This window comes from Gopherus flavomarginatus, chromosome 9 (genome assembly GCF_025201925.1).
Source record: "Gopherus flavomarginatus isolate rGopFla2 chromosome 9, rGopFla2.mat.asm, whole genome shotgun sequence".
NCBI lineage: Eukaryota > Metazoa > Chordata > Testudines > Testudinidae > Gopherus > Gopherus flavomarginatus.
In genome coordinates, this window is record NC_066625.1 from 51,906,134 (window position 1) to 51,920,607 (window position 14,474).

At 49.7% G+C, this 14,474-nt stretch overlaps 1 protein-coding gene across 3 annotated transcripts in view; it reads left to right on the forward strand.

The window, feature by feature from the left end:
* TRIP4 (thyroid hormone receptor interactor 4) overlaps positions 1–14,474 on the forward strand; it is a 59,081-nt gene that overhangs the window by 36,470 nt on the left and 8,137 nt on the right. The window contains exons 12-13 of one of the 3 annotated variants that reach the window (XM_050967435.1): positions 8,250–8,324; positions 9,236–9,338. The exons of 1 other annotated variant lie outside the window; for it this stretch is intronic. In XM_050967435.1, coding sequence (XP_050823392.1) covers positions 8,250–8,324; positions 9,236–9,338 — 178 coding nt within the window. The remainder of the gene's footprint in view (positions 1–8,249; positions 8,325–9,235; positions 9,339–14,474) is intronic. One more of the 3 variants, XM_050967436.1, reaches the window with a different exon arrangement.

Here is a 14,474-nt window from a genome sequence, read left to right on the forward strand (position 1 = left end):
TTCCACCATTCCCGCTGGTCCACAGGGTCCTGCTCAAGCTCCGCAGAGACAGAGCCCACCTGATCTTGATCGCTACAGTGTGGCCGAGGCAACACTGGTACACCAGCCCAATTCCCCTACCTCTTTGGCTGGATCTCATAACTCAGGACCACGGCAGACTTCACCACCAAGACCTGCAGTCTCTTCACCTTACAGCATGGTTGCTGCATGGTTAAGCCAGTCTGAGCTACGCTGCTCTGCCTCGGTACAACAAGTCTCCTGGGTAGTAGGAAACCTTCCACTAGGTTAACTTATACAGCCAAGTGGAGGTGTTTCTCCTGCTGGTGCGAGCAGCGTAACGCTGTTCCTACCAAGACACAGGTTCCTACCATCTTGGACTACCTCTGGTCCCTAAAACAACAAGGCCTAGCTGTTTCATCAATAAAGGTGCACTTGGCAGCCATCTCTGCCTTCCACCCAGGGGAGAACGACTGCTCGGTCTTCTGTCACCCCATGGTTTCGAGGTTTCTCAAGGGCTTGGAACGTTTATACCCGCAAGTCCACCGCCCCGCCCCAACCTGGGACCTCAACCTAGTTCTAGCCAAACTTATGGCTGCTCCCTTTGAGCTGCTGGCAGCCTGCTCGCTGCTGTACCTGTCCTGGAAGATAGCATTCCTCATAGCCATTACATCGGCAAGACGAGTCTCCGAACTTTGGGCTCTCACAGTCGACCCCCCGTATACAGTGTTTCACAAGGACAAGGTACAGCTGCGACCACATCCGGCCTTCCTCCCTAAAGTGGTATTGGCCTTCCATATCTACCAAGATATCTTCCTTCCGGTCGTCTTCCCGAAGCCACACTCTTCACGCTGAGAGCAGCAACTGCACTCACTAGATGTCCGTAGGGCTCTCGCTTTTTATATCAAGCGAACAAAGCCCTTTCGTAAAACACCCCAACTCTTCATCACGGTAGCTGATTGAATGAAGTGCCTACCTGTCTCCTCCCAGAGGGTTTAATCTTGGGTGACGGCCTGCTTCCGCACCTGCTATGACTTGGCTCATGTTCTAATGAGTCATCTCACCGCACATTCTACTAAGGCTCACGCTTCATCTGCTGCCTTCCTGGCTCATGTACCCATCCAGGAGATATGTCGTGCAGCTACCTGGTCCTTGGTCCACACCTTTGCGACACATTACGCATTGGTACAACAGTCCAGAGATGACGCGGCATTTGGCTCAGCAGTTCTACATTCCGCGACATCTCCGACTCCACCGTCTAGGTAAGGCTTGGGAGTCACCTAATTGGAATCAATATGAGCAAGCACTCGAAGAAGAAAAGATGGTTACTCACCTTTGTAACTGTTGTTCTTCGAGATGTGTTGCTCATATCCATTCCAAACCCGCCCTCCTTCCCCACTGTCGGAGTAGCCAGCAAGAAGGAACTGAAGGGCCGTTGGGTCGGCAAGGGTATATATTCACCGCCATAGCGGCGCCACTCCAGGGGGCGACCCAGCTGACCCACCGAGTGTTGCTCCAGCGAACGTGCACGCGGCGCGCGCGCACCTAATTGGAATGGATATGAGCAACACATCTTGTAGAACAGCAGTTACAAAGGTGAGTAACCGTCTTTTTCTCCTGCTTCCAGGCCCTGCAGCTAACGAACTAGAGAGGATTATTCTGAAAATGGTGCTTTAAAGTTGAAGCTTGATCTGGCAAAAGAACATTGACACACAAAAAATGGATGATCATTGGAACGTTAGTTTCCTGTTTTCCCTGTTGTTGTTATAGCACCATTATTTTGCATGGTGGAAACCTGGCCCTGAAAAATAACTATCAACACCAGATGAATACTGCCCATACAGATAACATTTCTCCTTTAAAACTGGGCATTTCCAAGTCCAGATCCCTTCTGTGGAATGGCCCCCAGAAGCCAAGCTGATCCATCACTCTACCAACACCTCGCCTTTTTCTGTTTTTCATCAGATGCTATTGAAGTGGCTTATGAATACTGACAAATGGCTCTGGGTTTCACAGGTTGGGAAGGTCGCACAGTGGCACAGCTAGGAATAGATCTGGGATCTCCCATGCTAACCACTAGAGCAGGGGTGGCCAACCTGAGCCTGAGAAGGAGCCAGACTTTACCAATGTACATTGCCAAAGAGCCACAGTAATACATCAGCAGCCTCTCATCAGCTCCCCCGCACTCCTAGTGCCTCCCACCCACTGGCAGCCCTGCCGATCAGCTGTTTCGTAGCGTGCAGGAGGCATGAGGGGCAGAGGGGGAGGAGCGAGGGCATAGCAGGCTTGGGACAGGGCCTATGACAGAGCCAGGGGTTGAGCAATGAGCTGCCCTGGCACATTGGAAAATTGATGCCTGTAGCTCCAGCCCCGGAGTCAGTGCCTATACAAGGAGCTGCATATTAACTTCTGAAGAGCTGCATGCGGCTGCTGAGCCACAGGTTGGCCTCCCCTGCGCTAGACTGTACTGAAGTTGTTGCTTGCTGCCTGTGTGTTTTTGCCCCAGTCCTGGCCTTCTGGAGTACAAAAAAGCAAGAGGTCTAGATAAGCATTGGTGTAATTTTACTGGTCTCTAGTTCCCTGGGCTGCCTCTCAGCCGTGGGTCACATTTGTGCTGGGATTGGAGAGCAGGTTACAAGTGCTGGCATAAATGCTGCTGTTTGGCTGCAGCTCCCATGCTGCTTGCCAGAAACTGCTGACTATTTTTTTTTTCTGTTTTGGAAACCACTACAGCAACATTTTCTAGCTGGATGGTGAGCAATTTCCCTCAGGAGAGGAGGAGAAAATGGCTGTTTAGTAGTTAATTACCTGTTATGTTAGTCTGACAGCGATGAAGCTTATGAGGCATGAAAGAAGAGTAGATCCGCCTTTCCCACAAATCACACTGAAAACTGGGTGAAGTAAGTTTTCCGGTGGCCAAGCACGCTCCCAAACTTCCCCCGACTGTCCTCCGTCATTCAGCCCTCACATTGCTCTCGCAGGGAATGCTTTGCTTCCCAGCCTCCTGACTTGGGGACAGCCAAGTGGCTTCTCGTAACTCTTGGAGAAGGCAGCACAGAGTATGGGGTGTTTCTGCCTACCACAGATGGCTGATTTATTGACACACAGGCCCCGCCCTAGCAGCCCTGTGTTCTTTCCGAGGGGCTGAATCGCTGCCAAGATGTTTTTGAACTGGATTTCATAGTGAGAAATAATCCAGCTCTGATGTCAGCATATGGGCTCTGCTGGCCTTTATTCCTTCCAGACAGCCTTGCTTTCCGGCGCAGCTTCTTTTATTTTGAAGCACAGAGGGGAGATAAAGCCCAGACATCAAGATGGCTGCCTGGATCAGCAGTAGGTGACAAAGTTTAGGTTTGTTTCCCATTCTGGGCCCCGACGAGGAAAGCTGTCACTGCCAGTCAGCTGTTTCCATCATTAGCCCGTATCCCCTCTGTGGGCCCACCTTTCTCTGGTATACAAGGGCACTCAAACTGGCTGCTTTGGCATCTTGCCAGGAGCCTGACGACCACCCCTAACATCCATGGGACAGAACAGATGGCAGCTGCTCTCAGAGACTACAGGTCCCAGTGTGCAGTTTTCTCCATCTTGATAAAATCCGCATGGGACCTGTACAGCTCCATATTAAAGATGGCAGGCTGCACTGCAAAGCTCTGTAGGCCGGCCTGTTTTTGAGGCAGAGACAGGAAAGGAACTGGGCTTATTAACACATTATTTTTATACCTTGGTCTTTTTTGGGGCATTTGTTTATTTCCTTCTGTTTTCCTGTCTGGAGACCTCAGTCAGACCAAAAGAATAGCCTGAAAGGTCACTAGTAAAACTGCCTGGGAAAGGTTTTGCTCCCTGCTTTGTTCTCTGGAACCTCTGCTCCATCATGGGTTGTGCCTTTGTTTTCTGATAGAATTCGACCACACCAGGTCTCTCACAGGGTATGGCTACACTGCCCACTTTACAGTGCAGACACGGCAGTGCTGTGACGTGAGCAGTGTAAACCCGTTTTATCGCTGGGGGGAGAGCTCTCTCAGCGATTTAAAAAAAATAAATAACCACCCCGAACGAGGCGCTGTCTATACAGGCGCTTTTCAGCACTAAAACTTTTGTTGCTCAGGGGTGTGTGTTTTCACACCCCTGAACGACTAAAGTTTTAGTGCTGAAAGTGGCAGTGTAGACACAGCCTTGGTGATTTGTGTTCTCCTAGCATTTTTCTTTCCTTGATTGTTTCAGTTCCACCCTCCTTGGTTTGTGACACCTTTTAGACGGGAAACAGCACTGTAGAGCCAGGGACTTGGAGATGGGGGTGGGGAGAGCCCCATTCAGGCTGACAACATGGTAACGGTTTACAGGCTTCCGAGGAAGCTGTGTCCAGCCCTCTGTGGCCGGAAGGGTAATCGGCTGGAGGTGGGGAAGTGAGGGTGGGAGAATACAAGGAGAAATGGGAAGAGGGAGCAGGAATACCCTCTGTAAAATAGACCTCTACTCTGATATAATATGACCCGGTATAACAGAAATTCGGTTATAACGCAGTAAAGCACTGCTCGGGGGGGGGGGGGGGGGGGGGCTGTGCGCTCCAGCGGATCAAAGCAAGTTCGATATAACGTGGTTTCGCCTATAACACAGTAAGATTTTTTTGGCCCCCGAGGGCAGTGATATATCGGGGTAGACGTGTAATATGAAAATTCAAATATTCTAGTATGAGAAGGAGATGGGGAAAAAATATGAGTGGGTCAGGTTGTCTGTTGTGCCCAGTTTGTGCTGGGTGCAGCAAAGAGAGGGAACTGTGAAGGACTACTTTGAACGCTCTCAGTTAGTAATAGTCCCCTGGGGATCTTCCTCCAGCTGAAAATAGCCTGAGTGCAGTGTGCTCCAGTTGTACCTCCTTCTCAGGTGGGCTACAGGAAGAGTGGCATAGGAGCCAATGGCATCAATCAGGGCCGGCTCCAGGCCCCAGCGCGCCAAGCGCGTGCTTGGGGCGGCATGCCGCGGGGGGCGCTCTGCCGGTTGCCGGGAGGGCGGCAGGCGGCTCCGGTGGACCTCCCGCAGGTGTGCCTGCGGATGGTCCGCTGGTCCCGCAGCTCTGGTGGAGCATCCGCAGGCACGCCTGTGGAAGGTCCACCAGAGCCGCGGGACCGGCGAGCGGCAGAGCGCCCCCTGCGGTGTGCTGCCGTGCTTGGGGCGGCAAAATGGCTAGAGCCGCCCCTGGCATCAGTCTATGCCTGCTGGCAATTCCCATGCTAGGGGAATCCCAGCTTGAGTGGTGCTGTCAGTCTTTCCTTCCTTTATGCTGCTAAGCTGCATGAGCAAGCAGAGTAGGCCAAGAGTATCTGACCCAGTGTTTGTTGCCAAATATGTTATGTCTAAGTGTCTCTGGGGTAGTCTGCACCCACCCACCCCCCACGGCTACAGCTATTGCTCTCAGTTCCTCCCCTTCCTGGCCTCTGTCAGGGTTTCCACTGCTCCCTTGAATTAAGACAAAGTGCAGAAAATTGTCACTTACCTAAGTTTGACTGAATGAAAATGGCCCCCCATGGAACAGGGCCCTGAGTGTCAGACGTAGTAGGCTTGTCTCCCTGCTAACACAGATGACCTGTCTGCCCCTCTACTCCTTTTACTGTGGGCTAGCTGAGCTGGGAGCTGGGAAGTCTGCCCAGGCCTCTTAGTATTGCTGGTCACGGCATGCTGAGGAAAGGTCAATAGCAAAGAGGTGGAAACATTCAATAAGGTGGATTCCATCCTGCATCCTGATTGTTTTGGCTGTGTGGAGTGGCTGATAGCCACCTGCTGTGTGTTAGAACTTCTGAATCTATAGGGAGTGTGGGAGCTGTAGGCAACTTGCCTTCTGTGGAGCTGACTAGATAGCTGACTTCCAGCTGGTACTGAGATGCTGCATTTAGCCTCAAGCTCTGTCTGCTTGTTTAGCAGGAGAAAAGGATCTTCTTAATTCCTCCTAGTTACACACTTGCTAGTAATAAACTCGGGTCCCCCCAGTGCTCTTGTTTAGGCTGGGGTTTGCATCTTTCTGGTGTGGGTGGAATGAGCCAGGAATTCGTGGCTTCTGTACGAGTCGCTGTGCTCATCTAGTTCTACCTCATGTTTGGGGTTTGCTATTAGCTGTGTTTGAGTCCACTCATAGTGGAGAGGAGAGACATTCCAGTTGCCTCAGCGAAGCAGCAGGAGGGATCAGACGTACAGTCCAAGAAGGGTAACGGGGTCAGATAAAGGCGTTACATATAACTAAGCAAAGGGGTAACTAGTACTTAGAAACCTCAGTCCCACTGAAAATCAGGGAGTTAGGTTCCTAAGTGCCTAAGTCACTTCTGGGGGGGGGGAATGGGACTTTTGCTCCTAACTCACTTAGGCACTTCTGAAAACTGTACCTTTGTGTTCTACTGCCAGCATCTCTGTCAGACAGCAGAAGCTGAAAAGCAAAAGGAGGAGAGTTAGAATGCCTGGCAGTAGAAGAGACAGCTCAGAAGAGTGGCAGGATAAGTATCAGTGGGATTCTCTAGTACTGGGATCTGAATTATTCAGGAAGGACAGATGAAGTCGTAGAAGTGGGGGAGTGCCACTGCACCCACAAGATTCCATAGTATCTGCTGAGATAGGAGTTCTGACTAGAGAGCATCATACATCATGGCCCAATTGGTACAAGTGCCGAGTCAGAAGAATACAGACCTATATCAGTTATATTGCATGCCCCCGGTTAGGCTACTGATAGCCCAAGAGATTGAGAGAGGAAAACATGCTTGCCCAAATAGCAATAATGGGGGGGTTCAGCTAGTCAGTGTTAACTGTTCCAAAAATGTTTACATCCCTAGGGGTGGTGATCCAGTAGAGTAGGTGATCAGGCATGCCTTGGGTCCACCAGATTTAGCAAATAGCCTCCTCCATTATGCTCAGGTACATTTCTAAATTGACACTTCAGTCATTGGTGTCTCTTTCCAGTCTGACTGGTCTCATAATTTGGTTGCAATCTAAAACATCCAGTAAGAATTAGGGTTCACTTAGGTAACTTATTAGCTTTACTAGTTCTATCACAAATGTAATTGATGCACAGTGGGGTGCTCCCAAACTTTGCACAGCTGGGGGCTGCATTGGAACTTTTCTCAGAGCCTCAGGTCTGTACACAGATTGATTACATAAATCAAAGGAGTAATTGGGCCCAGTACACAGATCGACAAAGCTCTGTTGATGCCTCATCCACAACTCTCCCGAATGCATTCAGCCTCAGGAAGCCTTGTACACCATTCCTGCATGCTGCTTCACACCATACCACCTGCTGGTGTGGCCAGAGCACCTCTCCTTCCATCCAGAACGTACACTAATAGCCCAGCTTGACAGTGTGCAACTAATGGGACATCAGCGTGGCCGAGAGAACAGGGCGGCACAATGAATTAGGCAGATGCAACTGCTGCTGAACTGGCAAACGGGCTTCGGAATTCCACAGAGGGAAATCTCACTGGGGGTTGGGGGCAGGTAGAACCAATCAGATGAGAAGGAAGCTTTGCCTAAGTTCTCATGCCTGCAACAATTCCTGCTGGCAAAAAGTTCTGCTTCAGCAAAATACTGCCCTTTTCCGAGTCAGTGCAAGGAAAAACACAGCTCTTGAGCCAGTGAATTGTCAAGTGTGTAGGCTCATGCCTTTGCCTTTTGTAACCTCCATGCTGCCATAACAGCCCACTGCCCTGCTGGGGAAAGTGGGAAGAGTGCACAAGGTGAGGTTTAAGAATGGGTGTTGATTACTGTTGGAATGCTATGTGTGCACACGAACATGGCCAGTTATGGAAGCCCAGGTGTGTGTCGTTATCAGATTATACTTTCTCTACCAGTCTAGCATTAGAGAGGTTATTTAACCCCTGTGTTTGGCACTGATGTGCCCGCTGCTGGAATCCTGTGTCCCTACGATTCAAGAAGGATGTGGATAAACTGGAAAGGGTTGAGAGAAGAGCCACAAAAATGATTAAAGGATTAGAAGACCTGCCTTATAGTAATGGATTCAAGGAGCTCAGTCTATGTAGTTTAACAAACAGAAAGTTAAGAAGTGACTTTTTCACATTCTGTAAGTACCTACATGGGAAACAAATACTTGGTAATGGGCTTTTCAGTCTTTTCAGTCCTAAAGTCTGGGGATTGGTAACCCTTGAGACTGGATCCTACCAACTTGTAACTGCAGATGTCTCAGTGTGTGTGTTTGGAATATGTTCTCTTACTCATCTAGGATCTTAAACAGTGTCTAATTTTTTTTTTTTTTACAAAAGCTTTGCAGTTCACCTTCTAAACATCAGTGCAACTGGGCTGCAGCCAGACAGAGCTTCAGTGGATTCCCTTTCTTGGTGAAGTCTTCCTTTTTGGCTAGCAAGAAAAGGGCTCTGTTGACTGTTTTTCCCGTACAAATTCCCCAGATGTTTTCATTGCACTGAAGTTGCTTTACACAAGTTCCTTCCAGAAGATGGCTGGATTTCAAAAGGAGAAAACACTTCTCCTCCCCAACTGCATCTGAGTGCTGGCTCCTCTTTAAACTGCAGACCTGCTCCTAGTGTCACGTTAGTCTGAGGGTATGTATACACTGCAGTCAGAGGGGTGACTGCAGCATGTGTAGACATACCCAAGCTAGCTTTGATCTAGCTGGCACCAATAACAGTAGCAGTGAAGCTGCGGCAACATGGGCTGCATGGACTGAGAGTATAGACTGAAGCGGCTAAGCCATGCTGCTGTGGCTATCCAGATCAAAGCTGATTCATGTATGTCTACACATGCCGGAGTCGCACCTCGGATTGCTGTATAAACATATCCCAAGTTAGAATAAACTCCTTGGAAGAGGGGTCTTGTCATTTGATGGGTTCAGCAAACCATTATGTATACCTGCAAGATTCTGTCAACAACCGCTCAGAAGCAGAAGGTTCTCAAGACAGGTCCATTCTACAGCAAGAATAGGTCTGACTGAATTGTTGTGATAAAAGCATTTCAGTTAAACAGGTTAAACTTTGTGTATGGATCCAATCCTTTCTGCTAAAGCCGACGTTTATAAGATGCAAGCCCAGCTGATATCAGCGCCACACAGGATTTGCCCCTAGTGTGGTTTTTAAACCTATTTAAGTCAGTGCAGCCAATGTGTGTGGACAAGCCCTAAAATTCCCTTCTCGTGCTGCACAAATGTTCCTGCCTGCTGTGCTCTTTTTGAATGTAGAGCTGCTCTCACACCCACTGCGGTTTGTCTTAGGCAGTATGTGTTTGTGCTTTTCAGTATCCGGAGTTGAGCCAGGAGTCTGGGTCTCCGTTTGTCTATGTCTGCACTAATCCCCAGGAGATGATTGTGAAGTTTCCCATCAAAGGAAAACACAAAATATGTAAGTCATGGCACCCCACAGACACACTCCTCTCTCCCTTTCTGGCAGGCTGTTGTCCTCCAGCTCTGCTTGCGTTCTGTGGAGCTGTTCACAGGCTTTGATCCATAAGTGTTTGTTTAATAATGCAAACACATCTGTAGCAGCTTCCTCTTTAGTTCTTTTATCCCCAGATGTTGCTTCCTTGAAAACACCTGACTTCTCCCTCTCCCTTGCTAAGGCTCCTGGAGTCTTAAGACTCATCACATGGAAGTAGGAAACACACGTTTGCAGTTGCTCCGTTTTTGGCACGAGCAAGTAGAGTATGGCTGAGGATGCCAGGTTGTTTGATTAGATGATAAACCTTTGTAGCCAAAAGCATCCCTCAAATAGGGCAAGTAGCAAACCTACACATCCCACTACGCTAGCCATGTGCATGAAGGGAGTGGTGTCTCACTGGTATGGGGTAATAGCACTTCTCTTCCACCTTCACAGACCTGGATTCAAGTCTCAACTTGCCATAGGGTGACCAGACAGCAAGTGTGAAAAATCGGGATGGGGGTGGGGGGTAATAGGAACCTATATAAGAAAAAGACCGAAAGATCGGGACTGTCCCTATAAAATTGGGACATCTGGTCACCCTAACTTGCCATCAAAAGAGAACATGGTTTAGATGGGTCTTGGGCTAGTCCCTAGTAGTCACTTTGTCTGCATTACAAAATTGCCACCCTGTTTGACTTGACTGGTAACAGTATGGGAGACCCAAGAGTGAAATAGCAAGAGGGCTGCAGGTCTAGGCGGAACTGCTTTGGCAGAGCTGTGGGGGGACGCTGCAGAGCATCTGTCCACACTATGCTTGCTAGTGCTGTAAGGCCCTTTTATGAGCAACCAACCATCCACAGCTGCTGGTTTCACTGCCCATCCCTGTAAAGCGAATGGAAAAGGGGTGCAGCAGCTGGGGATCCTGCAGTCAGCTCTGGCCTTTATGAACAGCATCCCCACTTCCTAGCCTCGGGAAGGGACCACACATGGTTCCAAGGGACATGAAAAATTAATTTGACAGGCTTAAATCAGTATAAGCAAAACTAGTCTCTGCCCTTTGTTTCACTGAGCTGATCACTAGGTCTGCTTTCGAATTTGCAGTGTGTTTCACTGAGAGTAGTTAGACTCTGGTGGGACGGAAGCGACAGCATTTCTGGGGACTAGTTAACCTCCTCTGAAGTACAGTCTGGAGTCTTTTCTCTCTCCACTGATTGAGAGGAACGTGCCCCTCCCTGTGGATTTAGTTTGCCTTTCATTGGCTGTATGCAGAGCATTCTCCCCCACCACATTTCCAGAGCCTAGGGGCAAGGTGGCTTTGTTTGGTTTATTGCCTTTTATGCACACCAGCATCCTCATGGGGAAGGTGAGTGCACTAGCTCCTTGAGCAGCGGTTAGCCAGCGCCACCGCAGAACCCACAAGGGAACTTGTTCCTGGGGCCCACCGCAATATGGTGACTCCGGTTCTGGTGGGTGTGTGTGGGAGTGAAAGGAGCTGTTTGGAACAGGGGCTTTTTGTGTTGCTGGAACATCCTTACAAGTGTGATTTATTTTGGCATCAGCTGCCTGACCCCGACCCTGCCCAACCATTCCCCTTCTCTGATTCATGCTCTGCCTGTGCTCCCCGCACCTCCCTCCATCAAGCCACTTCTGGCAAGGAGGCTATGGGGTGCCGTGGCTGAGTGGAATGCTGATGTGCTCTGTGCCCTGTGGGCAGGGGCTGACTGCATCTCCGTGTACAAATGCTGGCTGCCACACCGCATCCTTTGTGTTGCGACATTTTCCTGCTTGAAGAGGGAGCAGTTTAACAGTCGGGAAGGACGCCGGCTGGGCTCGAGGGTGTCTGGGTGTCCCACTTCCACTGCTGACTGCCTTCCTGACAACTCCCGCACAGGATCTGTCATCAGGGTAAAGCAGAGCAGCAGCAGCAGTGGTTCACTTTCCCCTTCAGTGGGGAGACAGTCATTCCAGGCCAGGCAGACGATAGGAGCAGAGAACCTTTGAGCTTTCACCACAGTAATGCAGTATCATAATAGGGGCACGCTTCAAATCAGATACAGTCAACCTCAAAAGCATAATGCCTCGTGAGCCTTATAACAAGGCCTTGAGTATGGGTCACTTTAGCATCCCCACCTGAGCACACTGACTTGCTACAGAGTCTCCTGTAAACCTCACTCAGCCAGGGACCCAAAGGTCTGTCTGTCCCATTGTTGGGAAATGAGGCCCTAGTTTGATCAAACAGAAATGGGTTTTGTGCAGGAAAGGCTCCATCTAATCGGTGTAGAGATCTGATCCTGATCACTGTGGTGTCCAAGCGCCTCCCAGGGGGATACAAATAGCAGTAACATTCTCTTTCTTCATCCCCAGATTGAAGGGGAAATAGCTCCATTGCTTATGTGTGCTTGGGCAGGCAGCATGGGCAAAACTCACGGAGTGAAAGCCAAGCTGGAGAAATATATTTTCTCTTAGTTTTGAGTGTAAGAGGCCTGTGCTCATCCTTAGCTCTTGTGGCAGTGAGTTCCACAGTCTGGGCCCAGCACCTGTGCAAGTCCTGCCGTCAGCACTCACAAGCTTCCCCCTATTGGTCGGACAATTCCATCATTCCAGTAGAACGCAGCGGTCCAGGATGCTTTGGTTGCATGTGGGGCATTCTTTTTGTGGCCTCTGGAATGTGAGATAGAAGGGCATTTAATGACTTGAACAAGTTTTGAGAGAACCGGACTCCTGGTGCCTGTTCTTTGGTATTCACCTTTGTCTTGTGCTTATCTCTGTCCTTGCTCCAGGTTACCCATTGGTTGACCATTTTTTAACTAGCAGATAGGGCTGGGTGCTTTCTTATCAGCCTTGTTTCTGGGGAATAAGGAGAAGCAGTTGCACTTGAGACTAGTAGATGAAGTTGGTGCCAAATGTGAAGCCAAGATGTTCCAGGCTTTAGAGCTCATGGTCACATGAGATGGAAGCGTGTAACTCAGGGCACGTCTACACTACGGGATTATTCCGATTTTACATAAACCGGTTTTATAAAACAGATTGTATAAAGTTGAGTGCACGCGGCCACACTAAGCACATTAATTCGGTGGTGTGCGTCCATAGTCCAAGGCTAGCGTCAATTTCTGGAGCGTTGCACTGTGGGTAGCTATTCTGTAGCTATCCCATAGTTCCCGCAGTCTCCCCCGCCCCTTGGAATTCTGAGTTGAGATCCCAGTGCCTGATGGGGCAAAAATCATTGTCACGGGTGGTTCTGGGTAAATGTCGTCACTCACTCCTTCCTCCGTGAAAGCAACGGCAGACAATCATTTCGTGCCCTTTTTCCCTGGATTGCCCTGGCAGACGCCATAGCACGGCAGCCATGGAGCCTGTTCAGCTTTTTTTTACTGTCACCGTACGTGTACTGGATGCCGCTGACAGAAGCGATACTGCAGCGCTACATAGCAGCATTCATTTGCTTTTGCATGATAGCAGAGATGGTTATCAGTCGTTCTGTACCGTCTGCTGCCCTTGTAAATTGGCAATGAGATGATGGCTATCTGTCGTTCTGTACCATCTGCTGCTATCATGAGTGCCCCTGGCTGAGGTCAGCCGGGGGCGCAAAGGCAAAAATGGGAATGACTCCCCAAGTCAATCCCTCCTTTATGGTATCTAAAAATAGTCAGTCCTGCCTAGAATATAGGGCAAGTGTACTAGAGAACCAGTGTATCAGAGAACCAGAGTGCACAGCTGCTCCGTGTCAGATCCCGCAGAAATGATGAGCTGCATGCCATTCACAGGGGTTGCCCCTGCAACAACCCCACCCGTTGCTTCCCTCCTCCCCAACCTTTCTGGGCTACCATGGCAGTGTTCCCCTCCCCCCCTCATTTGTGTCATGAAGTTATAAAGAATGCAGAAATAAGAAACAGTGACTTGTTAGTGAGATAAAATGAGGGGGAGGCAGCCTCCAGCTGCTATGATAGTCCAGGCAGGACATTAAGCGGTGTGGGGGAGAGGAGCCCAGCATCCCGCTGCTATGACAGTCCAGGCAGGACATTAAGCGGTGTGGGGGAGAGGAGCCCAGCATCCCACTGCTGTGATAGTCCAGGCAGTACATAATCTTTTATTGACACATGAAAGGGAGGGGGCTGACGGAGCTCAGCCCCTAGTTGCTATGATGAAGATGGTTACCAGCTGTTCTGTACCATCTACTGGGAATGACCAGGAATCATTCCTATTTTTACCCAGGCGCCCCCGCTGGCCGGCCTCACCTGAGGCCAGCCAGGGGTATTCAGCAGTTATCAAGCATATTGTACTGTCTGCCGCCGGGGAGGGAAGAGGAGCGGATACTGCTCTTTACTGCCGCAGCATCGCGTCTACCAGCAGCATTCAGTACACATAGGGTGACATTAAAAAAAATCAAACGATTTTTTTCCTTTTTCTTTCACGTGGGGGGGAGGGGGTACATTGACAAGCAATACCCTGAACCACGCCGGACAATGTGTTTGAACCTACAGGCATTGAGAGCTCAGCCAAGAATGCAAATACTTTTGGGAGACTGCTGGGGACTGTGGGATAGCTGGAGTCCTCAGTCCCCCCTCCCTCCCTCCATGACCGTCCATTTGATTCTTTGGCTTTCCGTTATGCTTGTTATGCAGCACTGTGTAGCCTGGAGATTTTTTTCAAACACTTTGGCATTTTGTCTTCCGTAACAGAGCTCTGATAGAACAGATTTGTCTCCCCATACAGCGATCAGATCCTGTATCTCCCGTACGGTCCATACTGGAGCTCTTTTTGGATTTGGGACTGCATCGCCACCCGTGCTGATCAGAGCTCCACACTGGGAAAACAGGAAATGAAATTCAAAAGTTCGCAGGGCTTTTCCTGTTTACCTGGCCACTGCATCCGAGTTCATATTGCTGTCCAGAGCGGTCACAGTGGTGCACTGTGGGATACCGCCTGGAGGCCAATACCGTCGATTTGCGGCCACACTAACCCTAATCCGATATGATAATACCGATTTTAGCGCTACTCCTCTCGTTGGGGAGGAGTACAGGAACCGATTTAAAGAGCCCTTTATATCGATATAAAGAGCCTCGTAGTGTGGACGGGTACAGCGTTAAATCGGTTTAACACTGCTAAAATCGGTTTAAA